General features: G+C 50.1%; 2 protein-coding genes across 2 annotated transcripts; both read right to left on the bottom strand.

The window, feature by feature from the left end:
- Window positions 1-7,266: 7,266 nt before the first annotated feature.
- LOC131216001 (ficolin-1-like) lies at window positions 7,267-8,090 on the bottom strand. The gene is made up of 2 exons (XM_058210397.1): window positions 7,483-8,090; window positions 7,267-7,405 (listed from the first exon to the last, which is right to left on the bottom strand). The coding sequence occupies exons 1-2, from the start codon at window positions 8,088-8,090 to the stop codon at window positions 7,267-7,269; spliced, it is 747 nt and encodes a 248-aa protein (XP_058066380.1).
- A 4,908-nt stretch (window positions 8,091-12,998) lies between these two features.
- LOC131216002 (uncharacterized) lies at window positions 12,999-25,943 on the bottom strand. Its single transcript, XM_058210398.1, has 16 exons — window positions 25,393-25,943; window positions 22,519-22,646; window positions 22,316-22,458; window positions 21,279-21,618; window positions 21,151-21,204; window positions 19,290-19,571; window positions 18,880-19,008; window positions 18,339-18,412; window positions 17,083-17,183; window positions 15,588-15,836; window positions 15,402-15,511; window positions 15,061-15,281; window positions 14,867-14,963; window positions 14,661-14,806; window positions 14,343-14,579; window positions 12,999-13,418 (listed from the first exon to the last, which is right to left on the bottom strand). Exons 1-16 carry the CDS (start codon window positions 25,941-25,943, stop codon window positions 13,248-13,250), a joined length of 3,033 nt encoding a protein of 1,010 aa, XP_058066381.1. The 3' UTR covers window positions 12,999-13,247.
- Between the last annotated feature and the right edge of the window lie 1,251 nt (window positions 25,944-27,194).

A 27,194-nucleotide genomic window follows, 5' to 3' on the forward strand; every position in this document is an offset into this window, starting at 1 on the left:
GAAGCGGCTACCGGAAACTCGCTCCCAACATCATTCATCGGCCCAACGACACCGCCAACGATGCCGACGGCGCATGCGACGCCTTCGCCAAGGCGCCAAGGAAGCCGAGGGCTTAGCGTGACATGAAAAACGATATGGCTTTTAATCATGTGGAGTGGATGGTCGCCCCGGTCCCGGGCGTCAATGTCAGGGTTCAAGTGCCTGACCGACTGCCAGCTTGCCTGCCTGCCCAACAAGGCAGATGGCTTTAATGTTGGCCCCTGCCGTCGGCGAGTCTCGCCCTGTCACGCGTCGGTGGCTTTTGGGAAAAGGGCTCGTTTTGATAATTGCCACAGCTTTCGGATGCTTTCGGTTTCCCGCGGGCACACAAACGGGTTGTCGCAAACATCAGATCTTTCCGGCGGCCAACATGAAAAGGATTCCCGGCCCGGGGACGAGACAAACTTTTTCGATTTGTTGTAGCGAGCTTAGCAGCTTGTTCTGACCCTGCACTCTGATTGTGCAGACATTTTCAAAATGACTTCTTGAGGCAGGCCGTTACTGCCGGAATGAGGCTCGTGCCGTACGCTGGTGCAGGAAGGGCAGCACCAGCATGCGCCACATTGTGACACTCATAATTAAGTTATTTTTCAATCATCTTCACCTGCAACTGAAGGAACGCTTCTGACTCGAGTATCGCTCCTTCCAGAAGCCTGGCCAATTTGCTCCCTCTCCTTCAGCCCCTGGCAAAGGGATGAAAATTCAATTAAACATTCTCACGCTCCGCCGGATGGCCCACCTCTCCCCGGACACAATTGCTCTGGTGAATTTAATTAAATTTATTCCCCTTTTGCTAACCTCACATCGAAAAATGGATGTGCCCCCTACGGAAGGCACAAGATCTGGTGCAAATCTGAGCTCGAAGGGCCTGTCTCATACGGTCACGTAAGGATACACCCCCGGCAGGATTCGTCAGGGACATCCGTCGTACTTTCGGCAGACACACACCACAGGGCCCTTGATTGTAGCCACGATTAACCTTGCACTGCTCGAGCTCCTCGTACAGCAATTCTTACGGATACGGGTACGATTGCTGACTCCCGCCACCCGGCCCACAAGTTATGGATTGTGTATCGGTGGTGAAAATCTTAACTCCCTCGGCAAGGCCCCCGGCCGGCTTACGGGGCGCAAACTTTCACAATCACGAATAAATTTGGAGTTAATTCAGTTTGTCAATTCTTCGATCCCTCCGATCCGGACCGCAATCTCCGGGCTCCACGGGTGTTCGGGATGGAGGTTCGTTTCGGTTGTCATTTTTCAGGAAGGCTCCCCAAAGTACTTGCCCCCACACACAGCGCCAGCTCGTTCCGGCATCAGAAGGATGTGTTAATGGCACTCGCTTCACAGGGGTTCCGATTGCCAACGATTGTACGTACCGACCCAACATAAACAACCCGGTTCACCCGTTTTTATGGCAAATCAACACTTCTTGCCGCTTGCCAGGAGCGCTGCTGTTCGAGGATTTTATTTGCATGTAGCCACATCAGTGGATTTGAAGTGGCGTTTGAAAAGCGGAAAGCCAAGACCACGCAGCGCCACCCGGAAGCCACAGAGGAAATCAATCGTACGCACCGAAAGACTTCAGGCTTCTTTCGCACCTTCCGGTTCCGGGAACGGACGCTCGGTAAAGGTACTGGCTTCCGTTACTTTTCGCTCTCGATTTGAAACGCTTTCCCCGTTCGCAATGCTGGCCGATCACACTTTATCGATGGCCGCTTCACATTCCATTTTACGATTCGGGAACAAATGGTCCGTTTAAAGTCACTGTGGATGGTTCGTGCAGGGCGATTCTACTGCTCCGTGGAACGAGTCCGCTTCCGGGAAGTGAATTTGACGAGAGGTAGGCATTCAATTAGTTGTCATGTGATTCGTTGGAATGACGATGCGAAGAGGTTTGATTATATACTACTTCAGCGAACGCGAACCCCTCGGGTCATATGTTGCGTACATAATTTTCAAAGTGTTGTGCTAATAACAAACATCTTCCAGCGATTCACAATGGCTTTGGCGGGTGCCACTCCATGTGAGCGCTTTTCCCAAGGTCCCTAGCACCGTATGAATAAAATAAAATATGTTAATTCACCTTTTCCCGCAAATCTGTTTATTCATTCCATTTTGCATCGCACCGAACCCGCAGGCCGGGCCGGTGTTGATGAAGTAAATGCCGGCCGCTCCGGCATCGTGGGAAATTGCTTAAAGAATTTTATTGTAACAATTTCCGTCTCCCAGCACTTGTGGGGTTTCACGCGATAGCGAATTATCCTTCGGTTTTACGTGTGGCTTCGGCGTTTATCCACCGTATTACGGAAATTGCGCAGGGGACATGGCGTTGGATTATGAAATTTCTCCCAAAGCTCATTCCCTTTCTACGATGTATCCGTTCTGCGCGCACAGTGGATGCGACTTTTTTCTTTACTATTCGCAGAGCGGATTGAAAGAGACCCCTAGGGTCTTTTCGTCACACTAATCTACAAAAAGTCTTCGTAACTGGCTTAAGGGATTCCGCATTAAAAACTCTCCTCTCTTTAAGGCGGTGTCACAGATGTGGGAAATGAGCCTCCCATACAAACATCGTTTTCAAATAACAGGCAAACCGTAAGAGTGTAGTGAGTAAAATACATCCGTGTCCCCCTGTTGACCGATGTTCTGCTGCTGCTCATGTCCCATTCGGATTAAGAGGAAAATTAATCACATTAGTCCGGCAGAGGGCTTGGTCTACTTCCGATCGACCGAGTCTGCTTTCTCCGGAAGACTTCAGATTAAATTGAAACAAGCTTGCCTAACATGTGCTTTAAGCTGTTGTTATTCCACTAAAAATGGAAGGAATGTTGCCTGTCACATGTTGCCATCTTGAATTATTTTCTGTGAAACAGAAACACAGGCTTAAGCACTACCGAGCAGCCGGATGTCTATTTGGTATGCCGTCAGGTTTCGTAGTGATAACAAGAAAAGGATGACCCATTTCCATGCCAACCAGCAGCAGCCAGGGCAACGCTACCTTCCTCACCGTCCTCGACCACACGCCATTCCGTGCTTGACCATTCGAACGAGAAACTGTCAATCATCGTTATGGAGGCGCCTAGTCATCCACATACTTTCATGGCAGACGTAGAGATTTCGGCGGAACGATACGGCATTCCGTCAATAATGAACCGCCAGCTGTATATGTTTCTCCTCCGTTGGCCAAACTAACTCAACCGTTAGATAAGGTGGAATGATTAACGGATCGTCGTATACTCCAATCATATTTCCATTACTTCGATCGACTGTCCTCTCGGGCATTCGGCGTGGAAGAATGCCATAAAAACCTTATCAACCGAATGACCGGATTTAAGACTCGCCGGCAAGCAGTTTACAGTCAAAGTTCTGGGTCGGGTCGCATTCTCTCGGTTTCCCCGGTGCTCCGATCACAGTTTAATTTCTAGTTAGAGTCTCGGTCTCTTCACGGCCGATAACGGCCACCGAACCATATTCGTAAATCATAACCCAATTACCTCGTCGTCGTCGCCGTCGTCGGTTAGGTTTGCAACCGCTCGGCGGCGCTACAAACTGGCTGTAAACTTTTATTGCAATCGGATTTTTGGCCCGTAGCTTTATCACCGATGCTTATGGTCCCGTCGGCATGGAACATTAATTTTTATCGATAAAAATAAAAACACGAATTTATTTGGTGACTGCAAATCGATTTTTTGGCATCCGTTTGCCTGTTTCAATATGCACCGTGGAGGAAAGTTATTTTTACGATTTGTGGTCGTTGAAAAGGAGCCGCCATTTTGGGGACACCTGGTTAATCTTTTAACGGCAAGGTTGCTCAGAATTAACCCAGAAGTGTTGGCTATAGAAGCTTTTATAATTCAGCAAATTGTTCTTTAAACACTACACGGAATGTAAGCCATTCTTACGGTTCAGTAACCGAAGAACTTTTCGATTTCTGGTGCCAAGAAGATATCGATTTCTAGCCTCAAACTTTATGTTCGAGATTTCAGCTGTCGTAGGATAAACTTCGGCCCACCGGGCAAGTGAACAAGATGGATTGATTTCCTTTACTACCCAGCTTGGGATTCTCGGAGGGCTCACGGGTCAACACGAGCTGAAACCTGGGAACGGTTGACTGGAAACTTTCGGAACAGACTCCAGACTCTAATGACAATTTGTTCTATCCGAAAGTAAACAAACCTGCTTCAGTCTTGTGTGTTTTGGACGAAGTGAAGCAAATGTTTTACCAACACACAAGTTTTGCTATTGAGTTTCCAATTTGTTAGAATTTTAGAGTCACTTCGAGTTGAAAGATCCCGCTGCCATTAATTGCTACCTAATGGAAACTTTAAATTGGAAACATTGTAATCTCCCAGGGGGGGGGTTCTGTATTACTAAAAGTAATTGGTAACATTATCCAACCCAGATATGCCAGACTACCATAATGCTGCTTTAAGGAAAATCCCTTCTCAAACCGGACCGCCATTTGTTTAAAGTACTAATTGAAAATTCAAACACTCCCGATTAAAAAGCAGTTCCTGTTACTGGAATTGACGAACAAGCTAAAACAAACAACATCACTTAATAATCACTGAAAAGCCAGAAACTCATTTGAAATTCCAGATTTAAAGAAACAAAACAAAAAACAACTGCAATCAGTGGGAGCTAAAGTTTAAATAGGAATAAAACCTTCCATTGATTCTGCGGGAAAGAGCATACGCTACAGTGAGCATGGATTGGCGGGAGTGAGTTTTTCGCTTGGCCATTTCGTTCCGGGTTTTTTTTTCGGTTTTTGTTCTGTTGCGTACGAATATGGCCGCGAGACCGCGCCCAAATGGGGCCGCGAAATGCGGAAAACTTTTCATAGATTTTCCACTTTGCGAACAAATGGTTTCACAGTTTTGCATTCCGCCCTACAACAGACCAGCGGGCTTGACTGGCCCAAAAATGGCGCACGTGGGGTCGTAATTTCGCACCAGAATGTTCTCGCCGCTGGCGCCCGGGGCTTTGCGAATTGTTTTTCCGCTACTTTCCGATCATCGTGATCATTGGGCTGCTGACTCCCCACCGTGCACGGCCATCGGACCGGGTGGCAGTGCTTAGCAATTGGAGAGATAAACTGAAATTAAATAAACTTCTGACAGCACCAATTGGTTCGCACCAGTGCCGGCTGTTGCTGAAATGTGTCCTCGTGCACTAATAAAGACTGGGTAAAAAGGAAAACAAAACGGCGGCCACTAGCACCCCTAGGGTCGTTTCAGCACACTCTGGACTCGGCTAACAGGTATCTTGGGGTGATCGAGGCGGGTAAAAATCGTTAGTGACAGCTTTTATTTTTAAGCAGGATTTAATTAAGGCTGCGTTTGGAGCTCGCTGTGAATCATTATAACATGCCGACCATTAATTGTCTTTCTAAGCTGTTTAGTTAATAATTCAGAGCGGCAGAACGGTGTCGAGCGTGAACTGAATAATTGATGGTGCTACATGGTGGCAAATTCCGCACTCACGTACCGTTTCGAATGATAAAGAATTAATAAATGTTGAGTGCATAATTTTACCATCTGTAGCCATTATTGTTCTTTTTTTTCTAAAGCAGTGACTCTCAGAAAGCAACGTGATGAGCAGTGTATGGGCGGCTGCGTCGAGAGACCACCGTGGAACTGATCCACACCGGCAGCAACATTTTTACGACGCCCATAACCCTACTCTGCACGTGCTGTCATGTTTACAGGGGGTCCCCTTAATACCATTAACCTTTTCATTTCCCTTGCGGTTGCCGTTGTCGTCCATTTCGAACTAAAAAAGAGAGGGACAAAAAACACTGACACTAAAATAAAAAATTAAACTCCTAGAAGTAAGCATCCAGCGGAGGGGGAAACGACCGGACCTGGCACAAGGATTAAGAGTCGGGTGCAAAATTTTAGTCCGCTTCAGCATCCTCGCTAGTAGTGCGTTTTAAAGCTGCCTTTTATCTAGATCCTGGAAGCGCTCGGATCACCCGGAAACGAAACGGATGAGAACGGCGAAGCTGCTCCAAAAGCGAAAACACTGAAAACAAATGGAAACCCTTTCCGGTGACATGCTGCAGGTCAGCAAACAAAAAACGGAATGAAACTGTACCCTATCTACAAACGACTTTTATCTACAATGGCTGGCGCGCCATTACGGTCTGGGCATCATGGTGGGTTAGCAGATTGCAAGGAGCATCTTCATAATATTCACGTTATTGTAACCGCGCGGAAAACATACAAAGTTAGTTTGGATTTTTTAATGCAACGAAAACGTCACGTTGTGGATAAAACTCCTTTGGAGGTACTTCAAAAACAGATCTTCAGCGTCAGAGATACCGAAAGATGGCATTGTAAACTGTGCCGTTAGTGTCATTTGATGACTGACTGCAGCCATCGCCTTTACGCTATAAAATCCTATAATGACCGGAGAAGATCGCGTACCGATCGCGGATGCCGCGGAAGTTTCGATACCGGCACGGCATAAAAATTATTTTGACCAAGACCTCAAGCGGTAAGCTTCTTTCGCCGTAAAGATGATCCGGGAGGATTTTATGCGCTATTATGCTTCACTTTGTTGCCTGCCACTATTGTTATGGGCAGGCCGCTTTCAAGTGTCTCCACATCATTGCACGTCCCCTGCGGGCGGGGCTGGTGGGAACATCAATGGCATTCGCGAAACGGTCACAAAAAAGGGATGGCTTACGGAAATCCTTCATTCAGTCAACGACAAAGCGAACTTGGCCGGGTCTTCCCGGTTGCGTTTACTTTCTCCGTGGAGCGGCACACAATGGAATCAACGCGCCACCCCGTGAAGCTAGTTGGGTGTACATTTCACATTTCAGAGGGGATTACGCTTTTTGTGGTGACCTCATTCGTGATGAAGTACGTTACCGCAGATGATTCAAATGTTCCCCCGGGGGGGGTATGGGAGGTGGCAAAAACGTCCCCGAACCGGAACATATGCCACAGATCTAGCTCCGTTTTTTTCTTACGCTCCGATGCCCCCGGTGATGTCACTTGGTGTCGGATAATACCCAGGCAACGGCCAGCAATTTATGTTTCCATGGAAGTGCCATCGAAACCGTTATTTTTAGACGGGTCAGTTTCGGTGCTAAATTTGAATAGAGAGCTAAAGCTTCGAAGCTACAGGAAAAAAATATTCATTTCTCACATTTTTTACATATACATCATTACTCTTGTATGTTGTGTATTCGCGACAACACGATCCTGTCACTGACGATCACTTTTTCGCGCGTGGTCGAATCATCATCGTGGTGGATTTGAGTGAATATTTAGTTCCCCGGAAATCGACCCAAATCAGTCCTCGGGAATCCATCGCGTCCGGTAGCTTTCCTTGCAAGTACTCTCCGTTGAGGTGGCTAAGATCAGGCGTTGGGTAATAAGAAACATTGAAGATCGCCACCATTTTACTTAAGATGGGATGGGATTCACATACCTGCGGTGACATTTGTAGAACCACCAGGCGCCCTTGAAGGATGCGGCACAGTTGAACGTTGCCTTACTGTTGTCTTTGTCGTAGGTCGAGAAACTTTCGTTCAGATGAATACGCAACGAGTCGCCCGCCGAACACGAGACGCAGCTTCCGAGATCGGTCATTGCGTAGTTGATACTTTCCGCACCGATCCGAAACAGATCGTACCGTGCCGTCGCTCGAGCACCGTCAAAGTCTACCAGCTCGATGGCCAGCTCGTGCGGAGCCACATTCGTTAGGCGGTAGATGTTGTCCAGCCCTAGCCAGAACTCGCCATGCAGGGTCCCGAAGCCGCGCTTGTAGTTGTCCCAGTCGCGCATAAAGTTCACCGATCCATCCGTTCGGCGCTGTATGATGGTCCAGCCACCACCTTCGTACTGCTGATCACAATACACCGTCATCGGCTCCTCGAACGGATAGTTCGGATCAATGCGGAACAGACCCGACACTCTGGACGGCACATTCCGACAGGAAGATGCCAGTTGTTCCGATGATCGTTCTGCTCTTGACGGTTGTGGTATTGACGGCTGCAGTTGAAACTTCTGCAAAAAAGGAGCTAGACGCTCCAGCATGTTGGCCGTTTGGTCTATATAGGTCAACTGGTCCCTCTGAAGGCCCTGGATGGAGTCCAGTCGGGACGCTAGCAGCTCGTAACTGAAGCCGGTTAAATTTTCGGCACCGACACGGCACCACACCACGAACAGCACCAAACAACCTGCGAGAGCACTCATGACCAATCGCTTTCACTGCAGATTAATAACTGAAAGTATGAAATTCCCGGTGCCAATACTTGTTTTCAGTAGTTCTTTATGATCAGGGAATCCCAGAGTTCCGTTTGATAACCAATGCATTGGCAGAGTTGACGAGCTGACGTGTTTCGTACAGAAACCGAGATTAATCTTACAGTGCTGGCCGATGATCTGCGGACGAGCCTCGGTGGTCAGTGCGGACGTTAATTATCAATTTACTCACGACTACCGTGAGAGAGAGAGAGAAACAAATGTGTTTTAACATTAATGGTGATCGTTTAAAGGAACCAAATTGATAAGCCTCAACGGCCGCAGCGGATCGGACGAGCCTTTTGCTGATTGAATACAACGGAACGGAAGGAATCAATTAATCGTTTAATTTCTAATCCATTTAAATGCCACTGTTCTTATGTTTGTTTAGCTTTATTATCTCTTCTCTGCATTGTTTTGTCTATTATTACAATTTAAAACAAGTTCATTATACGCGCAAGAATCGATGGAGAAGCCGACGTAGCGGTCGGCGTTCTCCTGGTTCCGGTGCCTTCTACCTTAGCCAGCCATTTATCACTACAGTGACTTCTGATGCTGAGGCCAGCGGTCTCAAAATGGAGCAGAAAATTTATGTTAACGAATCATCTTGATGTCCGCGAGGGGAGCTACACTGTTCGGTGAGAAACTTTTTCCCAACCGGCACGGCACTGTCACTTTACATTCTGAAGTTTTCTGCAACTTTGTTTTCTTTCGGCTTTCTCCACCGATGAAAGTCGCTGCCTAATGAAGCAAACTTTTCTCGGGCACATTAATTATGACTTGTTTCTCACCCGATAGATTAACTTTGCGGTAGACACTTTGAAAAGAAAAACGTTTACCTGTGCTTTAAACAATGTGCTCGGTTGCTCTAAAGGTACTTAAAATTCTCGATTTTCAATAGCGACAAACACGTCGTTCTCCAAAACTCACATCTAAATCCAGCAGTCAACTCACGTTAGTCGACGGCCAATCAGGAATATCAATAAATCGAGCACCGCCATCGGATTGAAACAATGCGCTCTAAACAACTCCTGGCCGTTCCCGCTGGCCGTTAGCCGTCCGTCGTCGTCCGAAATGAGCAGCTGTGGTTCTTGAAACTTTAAATTGCCAATCAACTGTAGCAAATAATCCTGCCTCTCGAGGCCTTTTGGCAGTCTCAACTGCGGAACTCTCGTTAGCGGCTATATTTAACAACCGCCGAAGCAGGACAATTATGCGATTTCCAAAGTGGCAACTATGTGCGCCCGTTCGGGACAGACCCCGAGTACTGGCGCTGAAACCGCAGCATAAAATCGATTTTCAGTTGAAAGGAAATATGTATATCGTATTCAAAGCAAAATAGCGCTCGACATGATGGCCGCCCGATGATAGGTCGGGCGAATGAGAAAGGCTCCATTCGAAGGTATTCGCTTGAAATTAGGTTCCTGGCGGCCCCGAAGCGCATAATGCACCAGCGAGGGCATGGTTATGCACGTGCCGTGCCACGAGTGCCAGTTGAATGTCGTTAATATTCTAACTGGGACTGGGACAATTTTGTCAGTGAACCATTAAACATCTCGTAAAATGGTGCCATAATTGCTCTCGTCATATCTAACTACGGTTCCCTGAATGAGGGTCAGTTTAAAAAGTTTTCACTGTCCCATTCCGGCGCGGTCAGCGACAAATTCCACCATTGACGGTTGCTCGCCCCGTCGCTCAGTACGACAAAGTGGAAGTTGTTTTGCGGAAAGTTGAAGCCCTTGTTAAAATCGTCGGTGCAAGTGTGGGCCCCGTTTTATTACGTTACAAGAGTTTTCCCGAACTTGTATTGTAACTCTGAAGTGCAGAGCGCTCGTTGTGGCCAGTGGGGCGTACAGGAACCGTTCCGTATGTCACCGAAGCCGAAAGACAAGTTCATAGCAGAGCGCACATCATAAAGATGTCCTGACGACGCTAGAAAGTTCCATCTTTCGCTTTGACGCTGTTTGCTCATACATTTGGTCCGTGGCTGAAAACGAAACGATACGTATCTTTCAAAGTCAATAAGAAGGACACTTTATTACCGTTTTTAATGGATAAAGTCTGAAGTATACCCACATCTGTCGAAGATCTCCCTGTGTGAGTTTCGCAAGGAGTAGTGCAGCTTGAACCCGGAGCTGCGATAAATTAAAGGCAGTTAGATTTATATCGCTCCTATCGGGGGCAGGAAAGGTGAGATCGGTTCGCCATAATAAAGCTATCGCCACGTGCCAGAATTTGAGCGGCCGAATACTTGGTTTGAATCCTTAATCGGCTCGTGTTTAACAGGCAGAGGGATACCAAGCACCCAATTTGAATATTCATAGCGTTCTTAATTTCTTTCGAATACATAATCTATGATCTCGGTGAAGAAACTTTGTGTGAACTTTTTAAACTTTTTTATTTTAGAAAAAAATTGTTTTCGGCTCACAAATGGCATTCGAGACACCGTCATGAAGAAACTTTGATATCAATTTTAAAACTCAAGCAATGCAAATTATAATCGAGTGAAATATTATCAACAAACGCTTACACAACACCCAAGGCTTTCAATTTATTTCTTCACCGCAAAAGAAACTGAATAAACATCTCGCACATCAACAAACATTACCGCGCACCATATTATGAAGATGAACTGCGAATCATAACCGACTCTTACCGAAGTTCCCGTGGCCCGGTCCCAGTGGGAAAATCTCCAGACACAGTTCGACGAAATAAGAAACTTACGGACGCACGCAGAGAGAAAGTTACACGCCACGCAGGGTTGTCACAGATTTATGGTACAAGCAAATGGGTTTTGTATTTACTGAGCTACGAACCGTAAAAGGAACGACCAGAGACTGACGCAGCATTTGAAGTTTAACGGAACGAAGTTCTGTTGTTTCTGTTTTCGGATTTATTTTCAAGTAAATTTCGAGAAATGGCACTTTGTCCGATTGTATTTGTGTTTCTCTGCTCTCTCTCTCTCTCTCTTTGGTGAGTTTTTCTCGGCTCCCGGGAGAACATGTCCCCCCCGAGAAGGACACAGTTCCCGGAAGTAAAAACGGTGTCACACGAGCGTAGGTACAGATCTGTTTCCGACAAGTCCATGAAAAATAACCGGATGTTCCAGCTGGCGTATGACGATGTTTTCCGTTTCCGCCTTTCCGTTTGGTCGCCGACCCGTTATGAGGTCACCCGACGCCGGCTGCAGTATGTTGCAGTCCGGTGAACCTCCGGTAGGTCCTTATGGCCAGTTGTTAGCACGATTATGATGATGCAGGATGCATTTTTTACACAGCAAAGTATAGGGACTACTTCCGACAACGGCGCTCGTTCCGATATCCCCTAGGAACTGGGACGACTGTGGCAGAGACACACACTCTAAAAAGCTTCATTTATCATCCTGTTGTTCACCTCTGGCCACTTTGGCCCGAGCGTCACACAAGTAAGCTATAAAATGTCCACTTTTAATGCGCCCATCCGGACTATAAACCGGATCATGTTAGCGAATTGCTGACCTGCACCAACATCTGACGGCATCAAAAGAGCATTAACATATTCCGGGACGTCAATTGGCACTGCAATCGCTCATCCGTTATTGGCACACTGTTTGCTTTAAATAAACAGCCTGTGGGCCCGCATCCCTGCCTGGGCCTTTCGTGCCATTTATCAAAGTGTCAGTAAGAGAGTCTTCCGAGGGGGACCCCGGGGACGGAATCAAAACTGAGGAACCCGCTCATCAATTAATCTTCCCCCCAGCGGTGGCAGCGCCGCTGGCTAAACATCTTCGGAACAGATTGCCAAAGTCCTGGCGTTAAGTAAACAGCCACTGACGGCAAACCGCAGGTCACATTGTCGCACACCCCCCTCTCGGGCCCGAACTCGAAGTCAACCCGAAAGCGAATAAACTTCACCACCAGCATCAGGAATCGCGTTCCAACTTCAAGGGAGCAAAGCGGTTCGTTCGGGGATTGATTTAAAAACTCATCATGCTTGCAGTACCTGGGTGTGGTGTGTAATTGATGGGGAAGTTAAATTGATTGCCTAAAATTAATTACAAACTTAATAGATTTGGCGTAACAAATAGTTGAAAGTCACCCTTCCAAATGACCCCGGGGAATCGGGGGTTTTCTGTTCAGGGAACGAAAAGAAAGTTAAAGTAACGTTCGTCCTGTTAAAACTGGGGTTCAACAGCCTTTCGGCTCACCACAAAAGCCCGGTTTCGGATGTTAACGAAGATAAAGTAATCTCCCCGCAAGCTCTTTCGAAAGATAGCCCACATTATGCTACCGTAACGTTGTCTATCGGTCAGCTCTCAAGCTGTTACTGCTCAAACTGGCCGCACACACATCAGCAGCAGCCAGTAACCGACCAGTGCATTGACCATTAAGCCCCACTGTTCTGACAGTTCCGAGTTATTAATGACCAGCCGGAGAGCCGGTACCGGAGTCGGTTTCGGAGTCGGCACAAATATGTGGTGATGAACCTCCCCCCGTTGGAGGGTGCATTTGTGGGTCAACCGCAACATATCATCAGCGGCAGAGGATCATGCCCTTCGCAAAGGGGGCTTAAACTTACCACCGGTACCCTATCAGCTTTAAGGGGGTATTTTAATTAAATTTCTCTGAATGACGGTTTGATTTTCGGACCTCCAAAGCGATCGGCAGACGAAACGGGTTGATGTCACAAAAAATGCGATTTATTTCTCTAATCTCATCCACGTTACTGCTGATTGGCGTCCTGGGTTCTGGTAGTAAAAGTTCAAGTCCAAGTTCTCTTTCACTAACACGGCGCGCTCTCGTGTGCCGTTGGCCTTTCCCTTCGTGTCTGTGTCTGTGTATAAGAACATTTAAAAATATTGATTTTTGCCACATTGCGCCACGGCCACATCCGTCCTCGGTTTTTGATTGAAATCGTGCCCCAGCGTGCACCGTGAGAGAGAGAGAGAGTTTCGACTTCGAAAGTTTGGCTTTAGCGTACGTCCTCCGTCTCGGTGTCGTGGTCGGTGAAGATGTCGTATCCGGTTTGCATCTGTGGGTTGAGGCCGTCGTCCGCCTTCTCGGTGGCGGTCGTGTTGTAGCCGATCTCGTGGTACCGGATCGGGTAGGTCAACTGATTGCCACGGTCCCACGTGTACAGCTCCTGTGCCGGGGGGGGGAAAGCATTAAAAAGCAGGGTTCAGGTTGAGTTTCTGGCTGCAAGCGACGGCGCTTCTGCTTAAGGAATATTTATTTGTTCGGCGCAAAAGTTGCTCCGTTCGCTCCGGTGCCGACGCCGCCGCCACCGTTCAATATTTGATTAGGATACTCGCTGCGCTCGGCTGTCGCCTCGGTGGCCCGCACATCCCCGAGTTCTTCGTCCTCTTCGACGCCACCGGCGTGCATAGAAACCAATTTAATTTGATTTCCCATAGATGCACGGAAAAAGTTGTTGATCTAAGAAAATTAATTTCCTCCCCAGAGAGAGCGAGAGAGAGAGCGAGAGCATGTGGGTTGGTTTTGAGGTCCGGAAAAGTCTGAGCTAAAGTCGTTAGATAACCCTGCTTCTGCTTTGCGTCGGAAGCGTTTGAAGTCCGAAGTTCTGGGAACAACCGGAAGGCTTGGCTTTCATCGTCCGCTTTGCTGGGGGTTCCAAAACTCCCCTTCATCCTGCATAATTGATTTGTAAGCTGCAGCACAATAGATAAAATCTGATGCAATTGTTGCACATTGTGAGCGATATAATAATGCCGTAAATGTTTCGGACAAACGGAAAACAAATCCCTGACCGTTACTGGATGCTCGGGAAGCAAATGGCATCAACCGTGACCCGCATTCCCACATCAAACAACAACCAAGACGGCAGGCAACGTGGAGCCGTGTAACTGATTATCTCATTAATTATAGATCCTCGTCAAATGGAACCCGGAGAACACGGTGAGTGGACAAAGAGCAACATCGACCTCGCCCATCGAGAAGTTTTTCGCCGATCCGTCCGCTGTGGCTTCGAGTTGTGCAACCGGAACCCGGTCGCACCGAACGCTAATGACAAAGGAAGCAGCTCGCCGAGTGCCGAATGACGGTTTACCTTGTTTTTGAAATTGTAGCCCACGGTGGTCGTCTTGCGGAATGGGTTGGTGAACGCCAGGCTCACGTCGAGCAGTTTGCTGTGGTAGAGATCGAGCGCGAGCCGGATCTTCGTGTTCCGCTCCGTCACGGAATCGATCGCGTACAGGACACCGCAAACGATGAACATTTCGCCCACCTTGTGATGGTTCACGCTAATGTTCCACCCGTACTGGACCGTCAGATTGTTTTCGTTCAGCTGCAGGGTTAGAGGGCCAAGCGGAGGATACACTTTTAAAAACTTTCGACTAAGATTAATCTGCCCGCCCGCCCGCCTCACCTTGACCACCATCGTGTTGTTCGAGTCCGGCGTGCCGTAAATCACCCACAGTCCATTGTCGTCCACGTTGAAGTCCATGTAATTGATTTCGGTCGTGTACAGATAGTTGGACCCGTTCGTCGTGACGCCCTCGAGTTCCGTCATTGCTGGCAAAAGAATGGGCAAATTGGGCGCATACCGGGAACTCGTGGTTCAGCTCGACTTACCCGTTTGACGCTCCACGTTGAGGTCATACTTGACGATTCTCGGTGAGTTGCGCTCGTTGTAGTAGAAGGACCCATTGTAGACGACGTGCGCGTTACCCTGGTGGGGACGTCAAAAAGATTTAGTTTATCCAAAAAAGGGATCATCCGCATTATTGCGCCAAGGTGCGATCCGAAAAGGCGTCACCGATAGTTACCCGGAACGGACGCTCCAGCCGGTACGTTTTCGTGGCCACGTTGTTCCGGTACGTGGTCTTGTTGGCGAACTCGAACAACCGATTGGTGTCGTTCTCCCGGGTGGCCCACACCTTCTTCTCCTGCGCATCGTTCCGTGCGGCCGGATCCTTCAGCCAGGCCCCGAACAGTTGCTCCGTGTACTTGTGGTACACCGGTTTGCCGACCGCGTACAGCACGCAATCTGCAACGGCAAGAGGACCCAGTCAATCCGACGCGCCATGCACTGCTCCGGACTCTGGAGGGCACTAATTTGTTGCTAATTGGCTATCGGCCAGATTGTGATGGTCCGTGCGTCACGAACCTGTCGTCCGGTTCGAGAGCCCGGTGTAGCTGACGTTCCCGATGGGTTTGATTTCCAGATTCCCGACCAAATCGTACAGCGACACGATCGTGTCCTTACACTTGAAGTCCCTGCAACGGGGGGCGTCAGAAAGTAAACCGCGTTAGTGAGTGGTGAGTCGAATTATCAGGCCGGGCCGGACGGTACCTCGGGTCCGGACACTCCGGGCAGGTCGTCGGTGGTCCGCAGATGTCTTCGTACGATTCCTTCTCCGGTGGCTTCGTACCGTACACGCTGATGTCCGTCGAACCCGGCGGTCGAATGATGAACGGCGAGTGCTCCATCAGATGGAACTCTGCCTCGGTCATGCCCAGTTCGTTCTTCGCCACGCAGTGATACTCCCCAAAGTCACCGGGCCGGATGTTGGTGACGTTCAACCGCATAACCGATTTATACCTTCGTGCGGAGGGTGTTTTTTTTTCAGGGTCCGTGACCGAGATTGGTGAAACGAGATTTTCCGAGAAGCAAAATCGGATTAGTCGTCGCCAAGTCGCCTACATCTGCTACATCCAACACCGTGACCCACCCGAAAGCCAAAAGCTTTCCAAAATCCAATTACTAATTTTAGGTTTCGCCTAGTAGCACCGGGCCACGGGAAAACCCGGCCTCGCTCGAATCGTATGCACTTTCACGTCAGCAAAACAGGACTTATGCAGCCATTGTTTGCCCGAAAAAGGCCCGAAAGCGATCCACAAAACGACGAACGAAACACCAGCGAACTAATCGAGAAAAAGTTTCCCGAAATCCGGTCCCCCGTTGGCAAAAACACGGACCCATTCAGAAGCTCGGTTTGTATGTTTTTGAAAGCGTTTGGCAAAAAAGGGAGCATCTCCCCGTGAATTCATTATAATGTTCAAAAATTAATTTTCTTTCCTCAGCTTGAGTCTTTCTTTTTGCCGTTGCACAACCAACCGGTCCTCCTCGGGGACCGGTGCGCACACGGTGCAGAGATATTATGGCCTTCAGTCACTCATTGTTGCCGCACGCCGCCTGCCTCTTCTGCCGGTGTTCTTTATGCATAAGAAAATGTCCTCCCAGGCCTTTGCCAGCTTCTCGCGTGTTAATTTATTCAACACGGCCTCGCCGCTGTCGCAGCGTTACAGCTCGGTCATCCTACAGCCTAAGCTCTCAAGCTACTAAGTACCGCGGCAGCCGGACTCTTGGGCCGTAGAACTAACTTCTCTCCGCCCTCTGTCCAGTGGCTTTGCAAGGTTTCCACAAATCGGCTAATTAAACTACAAACACAAACCTTGCGTGGCATGTTCGCCGTGCCATGTCCGGGTGGGAACTTTATTCTTTTTTCATTGCCAGCATCCGAGAAGCACCGCCCATGGATGCGAAGGCCGCGGAAGAAAGTGGCCAGAAAATGGGAAACATTCCGCACTTTCGCGTTGGGAATGTGGCCACGGAAAAAAAACGCCTCCAGGGCAGGGCAGAAAACATGAAAGGACCGAGCAAATGGGCCGTTGGGCTCGAGAAAGTGCACGAAAGCTCTGATTTTAATCCGGATATCTTGTCTCTCTGCCGGAACACGCCTGCGGCTCGAAGTAATGAACAGGGACACTGCCACCGTAAGGCCCTACCGCAGATGGATCACGTGACGTGCGATCGATCGGTTTAACTTCGACGATTCTCTACTTACCCATCGAAAAGGGTTTCCATCTGAAATTTATCACCATTCTCCAGCAGCCGGCCTCCGGGGAACCGTTCCCAGTACTTGATCGCCTCCGGGAACGCTTCGACCTGAAATTATTCACAAAGAACCAAACGGAGTGCCGATTACTAGCGAGGCCGATTGTCGTGTCGTGTCCCAAACGGCCACAGGACATTATGCAGTTTCATGCTTATGGAGCCAAATATAGCCCGATAATGACTTCCCGTGATCATTTTCGACCGGTGCTGATGCGCTGATGTGACCGACCATTACTTCGGTTGATATGTTTAATGCTTTTATGAGCGAAGGTCGCCCGACGGGAAGAAGGGCCACCACGAACGATTGCCTGTTTAAAGCGGCCTCCGGCAGTGCTGAATCCGTTGAAAAATCAATTACATTGCACCCGCAGCCACTCGGAATCGAAATAACTTTCTAACGGTCTTTCCCTTTCGTTTTTTAACGACCCTCGACCGTCCGGAACGGACCCGTGTATGTGCGGGGGCTTTTCTGAAAGCAGCAAAAACGGCCTTTACATCCGGCCGGGTTCACCTGCCTATTGCCCGTTGGCGGTGGAATTCAATTTAGATTTATGAGCTCATTGCGCCCCGGAACCGTTGGGCAGGATTTTTGGTGGCCCCTGCACACACAGGGACGGACGGTTTGTTTGAGTAGGGAAAGCTCTTTCCCCGTTCGGATGGAGGAAAACGCTTCACGCACGTCAGCGACTAAAACAAGGCCCAACGGCCAGTACGTGCTCATGTCCTGGCCGAAAAAAAAAAATCCGTTACCACAAGATTTATGACAGTAAATCAATTTGCGGTTTTCCCGGAACAAATGCCGTGTTCCCGCCGACGATCGGTCGGTGGGGACGCCCGTCCGCGCGAGAGAACACTTACTTGATGTGAGCGTTGAAAAATAGGCCCGAGAATCGCACTCGAGCGAAGGGGGCCCGAATTTATGGAACGTAATTTAAGTTATTGCCGGTGGCCGGAGCGCTAAACGAGCCAAACGAGTTTGATGATCGTCGCCGTCTCCGACGTTAGGTGCTCGATGTCGAAGGAATGTAAGCCGAAGACACTGTTTTTGGGGTCCCTTCTAAACGGAACTTCTAAACTCGGTGGCCGGGGCCAGGCCATCAAACAATTCAACAATCGATATTTATGGCACGAACTTTTACGGGTCATATAGAGTCGACGACAACATGCAGCATAAATTCCAACGGGTCGGGGCCGCGGGTCACTCACCTCGCACACAAACGTTACCGTCGAGCCGTTCACGGCGTACGCCATTTGATTGCGAACTCGGATCAGCGGTGCGACTGAAATCGAATACAAGAAATGGGTGTTATAAAATGCGTAATAAATGGGCCGCGAATATGTAACGATAAATCCCCGAGGGCCATCATTTTACGGTTCTGCGAGGGGCTTCACGAAACAGTCACGAAAGCTAATGGGCCACTGCCGGTCTGTGGCGCGGTCGATTCCGGTGAATCGTTTTCCGAGATAGCAGATTTTTATCACTGCACCCTGCCATCGATCCGATTGCAGCCCTCGGGTCATTATTTCATTGCCCTCGCTTATTGGCTTAGCCACACACATGGACACACAGGAACACGTGTTGAGTCCAAAGGAGCCATTCGCAAGTGTTATTTGCCACTCGAACGCGAAACGATCGCTCTAAGCCCGGTTCCCGGATTCAATTACGCTTATCAACTCCCGACGGGGATTTATTCCGCGGTGCTGCGTGGCCAAACTACTAAGGTGCCGCGGTCAGGACAGGACTTACAGTGCACTTCGATGTTGAACGTCTGGTTGGCCGGTGGCGAGATGCCGTTGTCCGCCAGGCACTGGTAAGCGCCCATGTGCACCCGATTGATTTTGGTTATGTTGAGCGTGTGGCCAGCCATCGAGGTTGCTGTGGGGGGAGAGAAAGCGGAAAGCAGCATTAAGCACTGGCCATCGAAGTCCGCGGTCAATGGGTCCGTGCCCAGCCCGAATGCATTTTCCACCCATCGCACCCGGCATCCGGACATTTTCTTGTGGGTTTTCCACCGGGGCGCACTCGGATTCGGGGCCATTATTGCTTCCAGACAGTGCGATGGTGTAGCACTGGCCAGGATACAACAAAGGATCGGTATCGGTTTGTGTGCTTTGCACAGCAAACCCGGAAAGTACAATGGCCCCGGCCGCACTCACCTTCCCAGGCTCCGTTGGAAATGGTTTTTCCGTCCGCCCGGCGCCACTCGACGTGTGGTTTTGGGGTGCCCGTAGCCGCACACCGGAGCCGCAGGTGAGTCCCTTCGTGGACCACGATCGGTCGCAGTGCCTCGACCGTGCCGGCGCCGGCGATCGATGGCGGCACCAGCAGCTCGTTCGAGAACGTGTCGTTCACCTTCACCTTCCACGCGTTGATACCGGGCGTTCCGGGCGTCCCGTTCGTGCCCGGCCGGCCCTGTTTGCCTTTCGGTCCGTGAATTCCTGCGAATCGAATGTCGAATGGCGGTGAGTGAAGATTGATTCCTACGATGAAGTCTGCGAATGAAGTTCCATCCCAAACCGTTCCGTTGTTGGCTCAAGTAACAGTACTTCTTGTACATTCTTGACGCGGACTTTAAGGACTCGCTTTAAGGGCACTCGCCGAACGGCCTGTCCCGTTGAAGTTATCTGCCACCAATCGGTCAATCTGTTCGCTCGAATTTTCCCCCTAAAGCGACGGAAATGAGTATTCCGGAACTTTGGGGAAAGAAAATGTTGAATCAATCGCCCGTTGGCATTGATAAATCGAAACAACTGAATCTCAATATTTCAATTCCCATCGTGGCGTGGGGAGGGGGGGGGGGGGGGGGGGGGGGCGTGGTATTAACAGTGGCCAGGGACGCTTCTTTCGTTCGGACGCCAATCGACACTTTGAAAACATAATCACCGTTGACAAACGACGGTAGGAATTCATTCCACCGTCGGCCGTTCCGGAGAAGCTTTACAACCGGTTCTCTTCAGAACGGAACTTCACCCCCCCGACCGACTGCCGGGGATGGTCGAAGATATTGAGCAACTTCCGTGGGGTTTCTTGCCGACATTCGGTAAACATTCAATCAATCTGCGAAGCTCTGAACTTTAGCCCCCGGGGCAGCCCTTCGCAGCAATCCAAGGAAATTGGCACGTACAGTCGGAGCATTATGTTGCCCTCGGTACGCCTGTCCCGGGGTCCCGGGATGTATTTTGCACCGACGATGCAAAGTAAACAGCAGCACCGGTAGCACCGGCGTGTAAGCTGGCCAGCCACTGATCCTGACTCGGAGCGGAGGGAAATCAATTTCATTTTCCAGCGAAATCGGAATCGGAATCGGGGGCTGAAGCATCATTTCGTTTGCTTATGACCCCAAATGGTTTTCCTCGGTGTCTTGGAAACTGATTGAAGTGTCGAAAGCGAACGAAAACTACGCTCCCTACGCTCCGAGGACGATTTACTATCGAGCGGCCGGATTGGAATTGCTTCAAGATGATCTATTTCTTCGCGAAATCGAATTCGGAGAGGGATTTTAGTTTTTACGACGCCAAAGCGAGCCCGGATCAGCTCAGGGATAAGTTTGCTTCCTTTTTTGCCGTTTCTCTTTTCTTTCTCGTCGACGAATTTTTGGAGGAGTGATTTTTGTAACATTTTGACGCGCTCCAAACGTTGTACTGAAATTTTAATCAAATCTCCATCGACCGTGAAGCATTCAAATTGAAGTGTTTTGGGGGTAGGAAATAGCTAGACGTTCGAGGAGGAATGTACGACCCAATTCCGAACCACGACCCCGACCTTCAGCCCCTGCAGCCCCTTCACCCATTAATTAACGTTCTTCGGCTTCGAGGAAGGCATGGATGCTTGAATGCCAGGCGAAAGGAACCAATCATAACACCTACGGGCAGTGCCGCCATTTGCATAACTCGAAGGGCGCTCATAAATTGACCTCGGCGCTCGGTGCATCATTGTTAAGTCAGATAATTACGTGATACGCATGAACACGCCGGACATGTGCCGTTCAGTTCGCAAGATTGCACTCGCCCAACTTACCTCTCGGTCCGACCGGTCCAGGCGGTCCGATTGGTCCCATCGGGCCGGGGAATCCTGCAAAAGGGTCGAATGGTGCGATGTAGTATCGATCGCCCGGAAAGGAGCAATCTAGTGCACGGGGTCCTTACCGTCCTTGCCGTCGATACCGTTGCGTCCATCGACACCGGAAGTACCGTCCTTGCCGTCCTTGCCGGGGATACCATCGGCACCGGCACGTCCCGGAACACCGTCGAGACCGGGCTCGCCCGGTACACCGTCGCGCCCATCCAGGCCCGGGTTGCCCGGGTAACCGATTTCGCCCTTCGGTCCCCGTGGCCCGGGCTTACCCTCGCGCCCGTCCACCCCGGCCGGTCCCGGGAGACCCGGATCGCCCCGGTTACCCTTCGGCCCGGGGATGCCCGGCAACCCGGGCGGACCCGGAGGACAGTATTCTTTCGTTGCCCGGCAGAATCCAGTGATTGCATCGAACTGTGATGAAATTGATTAGCATTTCCAATATAATCTAATTAAACACACACACATAGGCAGCCCGTGGGTGTAGGCGTTTCCGGGCCGGTTTCTCCGAAGCCGGACACCCTTCCGGCCTTCGATACAAAAATGTGGGAATGAAACAGACCAAGTGGTGCCCGAAATTAATCTACTACTTAAACATCCTTTTGAAAGTGATTTCGTATTGAAACGGCACAAAAAGGACCCAGCTTCAGGCCCAGGAAACGGCAATTTAATCATAATTTAACTTCTTTCATTTTGCGACACACAAAAGGCAACATTATTGGGTGCGGATCCCAGTTGGATTGGCAGCCGAACAGCTGAGTGCCACTTTTCGCCAGCCACCATCAATCCTAGCTCCAGCAACCGAACGGCCAGGAAGCGATAAAATGCAATAAGCCATCCGAGATGTGTGCCGCCGTATCGTAAATCCTGATCCGTGCGTCACCCACTGTCATCGAATCGATGGAGAGGAATCAAACGGACGCTGTGCGATCATAAAACGGTGGGAATCGGAATAAAACACGCCACGCCATTTACAACCCAGGCCGTGTCCTGGGGAGGCCCTGGGTGGAGAAATGAAATTATAATCGCATCGCCCGGATCGGATGCGGAATAGACCGAGAGCATCGAGCATCTGGCACACCGAACACGGGGACGCTCATCAACCGCTTACCGGAATACGCGAGTAGCTCGTCAGCCAAACCCAACTATCGCCACCGGGGGCCGCTCCCTTCTGGCCCGTCTTCTTGATTATCTCGGCGTCCTTCTTCTCCAGCTCCGATCGCAGCTTGGGGTTGAAGAACTCCACATTGGGACCTGCGGGCGATGGTATCAGCCGGTTTATTACGCCGCATTACGCCACTGCGCGGGACTTACCGTCCTGATCCGGGACCAGGTTGTCGTCGAACTGGCTGAGATCGCGCCGGACTCGGGCCGCCTCCCGGAACGGTAGCTTTCGCTCGTTTTGTACTCTCTGATTCGCTACTAAGTAAGGCAATGACGTGCTGGAATTGGAGTGATATTTATTTTAACCGTAATCCTTGTGGCACATTGTTTTTTATATCGCGGACAATATTTTCTCAAACGACATCCGGGTGTCGCATCCCATAAAAAAATGCCCATCAGTATTGGGCGATGAATAATTTATGGTTACTTTTCAAGATTTCTCGGCCCGACTTTATGGTGGGCGATTTTATGCAGGGACCCCCCGCCCGGCCGCAGGTGCAGAGTCGTACTGCGTGGCCATTAAAATTTTAATCACGACAAACAAATTTCCCAACACCTTTCCGGCCGTCGAGGCGCCCGGGAGGGCCCGAGAATTATGAGCCCTGCAGAGGTACTTGTCGGATACCGGATCGGAACCAGACGACGCGCCAGCCCGTCGTTGGTCCCCCGACGGCCCAACTGGGTGGATTTTTTACGATCGACAATAAAACCCAGTTTAAGGAGGGGGCTTCGGCGATGAGAAATTGGGGAAACACAGTCCCGGATGGGTCTGTGCAGTGGACAGAAAGGACAGTTATCCGCTCCGTAGATAATATGCCCGCCCTGACCCGGTCTCTTAATCTTTTTCGATGCATCAGCAAACGGGGCCCGGAAAGCCGCCTCAAGTGGTCGGCAGAAATCGCTGCTACGGCGATAGAGCCCCATCATAAATCTGCCCATGGCAAAGCCACGGGGTTAAATGGCCGTAGAAAATTGTGAGGAATGGCTTTGGAAAATATTTATTCAAAACCACTCACCTATCACCACGGTGCATCGTAAAAAGGGCTGCTATCAAGCGTTTCGAGTGGCCATCCTTTTCATATTCATGTGGGGGGAAGCGTGATTATTCTCAATTTCGTACATTAATGGCACATTAATTGGCGTGCCTTGAACAGGGGCCAAGTTTCATCCAGCCCTTTCGTGGCCCGTTGATACGCTGCGCTCTGCGCCACATGAGGGCTCTTCATTATGTTCATACGTTCCTCCGGTTCCTTCATTAGGGGAAAAGGAAAACGCAACTACCGCCGCCCGCCAGGTGGCAGTGTAATAATATTTGGAGTGTTAAAATTAAAATGAGTTCCTGCCGGGCTTAATAACGTAACGAGAATCCCCACTACAGTGGAGCCAGATTTCATTAACACACTGCACAGAGCCACATCCCATCGGAAGCAGCGCATCGTTCCGTGTCGGTTCCGTGTGCTCGCTGCACACATGTGGCCATGTAAATGCGGTTATCATCCCTCCCGGTGCCCGCCCCTTGGAAACGGATCATCATCGCCACCGTCATTAGCAGTGCACGTGGCATTATAGTTATTAAACAACTACAGCCAGTGAGTCGGGCCCGGGACTGACTGACTGCCAGCCTCAGCCGAATGGCACAAAGTTTCACCTGCGGGTTTCGAAAGAAACTGCAAACGTACGTCGGAGTTGCCGAGAAGCGCAGTCGTTGCAGGTCGTTAAAACACGCGCACCGTGAAACTGCCAGGCAAAAGTTACACGAATCGGGCACACGTGCCGTGCCTCACCGTGCCGAAAGCCTCACCAGACGGAAAGGAAGTTACGATCCGTGCAGGTGTTCCCGATTCGTCGTGCTTGAGGCATTTATCAAAACCCCATGCCAACAAACCACATTAACCACCGGCAAACAGACACTGGCGCTGCCGAAGCGAACCGAATCTCGCGGTGCGGGAACTGACATCGGAAAACCCACATCCTAGCGGCCGTAAAGGCTTCCGCCGACTCCGGGACAAGGTTCCGATCATGAACCCACCGGCTCACCACCCGGAGGTGCATGTTTGCGAAGGTATACATTGCCGATATTACACTGCTAAGCCAGGAAAAGATTATCCTCCCGCGGTGGCCGGTGAAATGAAAAGCTCTTCCACGAACCGGGAATGGGAAATAAAATTATGTTCCGAGTGCAATTCAATTTTTCGATTGACCGGTGGACCGGTGGACAATGGAATCGATTTAAAATCGAACCGCCCGAGGAATTTTATCCAAAGCGGTGCAAGCGGTTGGCGAAGTAATTTTTCACTCGAAAGATGAAGAGCAAACGACCGTGGCGCACGCGAAACGGAATCCTTTTGGTCGGATTTTATCGAAAGTAATAGTTATTTCGTAACCATTTGCAAACAGCACACAATTCCGCTCGCCAGTCGGACTTACGCAAGACTGTCTTCGAGAGGGGCAAATAACATTTTATTGCCTTGATAGTGTCATATTTTTGTTGTCCCCGTAATCTAGCCCCCCCCGGCTTCTGGTTCCCTCTGCTACACGTTAAGCCACTTCGGCGACCGACCGTTATCCGTGTACGCCAAGCTTTTTCCGGCGTACGAACCGAACCGTGCTCACTCGGGGCTTTCGACGGGGAAGCCAAAACGGGAGGCCGTCTCCGATGAATAATCGTAAACCCGTTTTGCCGGACAGCGGGAAGCGCCCAGCATGACACCAGAAACGCATTAGGACCGCGCGGGACGTGCCGTGCCGATTCTCGATTCGCTGCAATTCCGCCGAGCTTAACTATCCGGGCTGAGTTAGATAGTTTTCGGTATGTATGTGCCAAAAAGTGGTTCGCCAGCCAGAAGCAAGGGGGCCAGAACTAAATGGACCATTTAATCGTCTTTGCATTACAGGGCCCCACTAGGACTGGGAGACAACGGAATCCGGTTATCCGTTATATCTTCCCTAAAGCGCTTGCATCAGCACGGGACAGCAAAACCGGGAGCGCACGATTTTGCTGACACGACCCCTCCCGTTACTCACCTAAACTCCGGCACCGACCTCCGTCCGGCGTGGGCCAGTAAGTCCTCGCTGAATTTATCGATATTATGTTTCCAATAGTTCCGGACGATCGTCTCGACCTGACGGCGCATTTCGTCCACGGTTACCGGCTCGCCCTGGTGATGATGGTGTCCGGCGGTCGGTGCAACAACAACCGGTGCCGGTTGTAGCCTGCGATCGATGTACGTGAGCAGGGCGGCCGAAAGAATAAACATTGCCACGAGCAGCACACTGAACAGGATGTAGACGGTGCGCTGCGTTGGCTGCACGGGCTGTTTGACCGGGCCGTGACTCATCCGGCCCGTGAGTCGCTCATTCTCACGCACCGCCTGTTGTTTCTCACCTTTCGTTTTCGGCTTCGGAACGGGCGCTGCCTCGGACTCGGATGCTGCCGGATGCAACACGGCGGTGACGACCGGTGGTGGTGTGTCAGCATTTTTCGCTGACTTCCGACCGGGCGAAGAGCGACCGGTCGGTGGCCGACGCGAGCCCGACGGGGATGATGATGATGTGGCGCACTTATCGGGACTCATTTTCGATGGACCGGAGCCGGTTCGGTAGCAGTCGCACGCAGTCGGATTGACTTCCTGGCCTCAGCTCTGGCGCATCTGCCTGCCTGACGGGGATGCGGATTTGAATAATCGAGCTTTTTTGCTTCGAATAACGGGCGCCGAGTTGGAAGCGTTTTCGAGCGGTGCAGCGGTGCCGTTCCGGGAATCACGATTGACATTTCAATTTCCTGCGAACGGAAGGTACGATACGAGAGCGCTCGTTAGGGTCGGCTAGTATGTTGGTGCTCATTAGCAGACTCTTATTGCGGCACTGACCTCTTTGGAGCCCTTTGGGCAATTTTTTTTGCCACCACAAGCAAAGAACCTTTCTCGGACGTATTATTAATGTAAACGAACCGAAGCCTACCGACGGTGCTACCCGATCGGCCGTTTGTGATTATTTTCCTAATTCCCTACCTAATTCCGTGAAATATATTGCTCCTTTCGTGGCCAAGGAATCCGGGATGAGGGGGGCCGTTTTTTTTCATCAACCTGAAAGCTTACGGCAAGCACTTCCCGTAAGAAGCTTCGTTTTTTGCTGAAGGCGAACGAAACCATATTCTTTACGAAATATTTACGTACCGGTGAGCCGCGAAGCCCTCGTTATTCCACCCGAAATCACTCTAAATGATTAAAAGTTCGGATTAGACACGGTGAAGAGACGGCCCCGTTCCACACACTCTTGGCTGACGGTGCATTTCGATGGCGGATCCGTTCTAATTAATTGCCTACCAATTGGTTTGGCACAAAAAAATGGATCCCTGCCCTTCGTGGTCGGCTAATCAAAAGGTGCTTAATGGTCCTTATTTGATGGATTTTTTTTGCCTTGAACCTTGCGTTCAAAACTGATTGTACAGAGAAAATTTTACGATAACGAGGCAAGATGGCAGAAAATGTTTAAATATCTTCATTATAAGCCCATTAGGGGGTTGTCCAATTTTCCGCTCACCCTGCATATTTGACTTGCTGCCCCGGCCCGATGCATTTGCCTTCATCCACTCGAAGCGTATGAAATGATAAAAATCTCATTTCTCGTATGCCGTTCACGTTTGTCATCAGCGTCAGTCAGTGTGGCCCCGGCGATGGACCAAGGAGAAAAGTGCTCCCAGAAGGATTCAACCGCACCGCATGCATGTGATTTCCAGACGGTTTACCATTTGGGGCGGGAAAAAATGTTCCCTGTTTGCCCTCGTGCAGGACGCAGGCCCCCGAATGCACATTGTCCGTGTGCTT

Source organism: Anopheles bellator, chromosome 1 (assembly GCF_943735745.2).
Source record: "Anopheles bellator chromosome 1, idAnoBellAS_SP24_06.2, whole genome shotgun sequence".
Lineage (NCBI taxonomy): Eukaryota > Metazoa > Arthropoda > Insecta > Diptera > Culicidae > Anopheles > Anopheles bellator.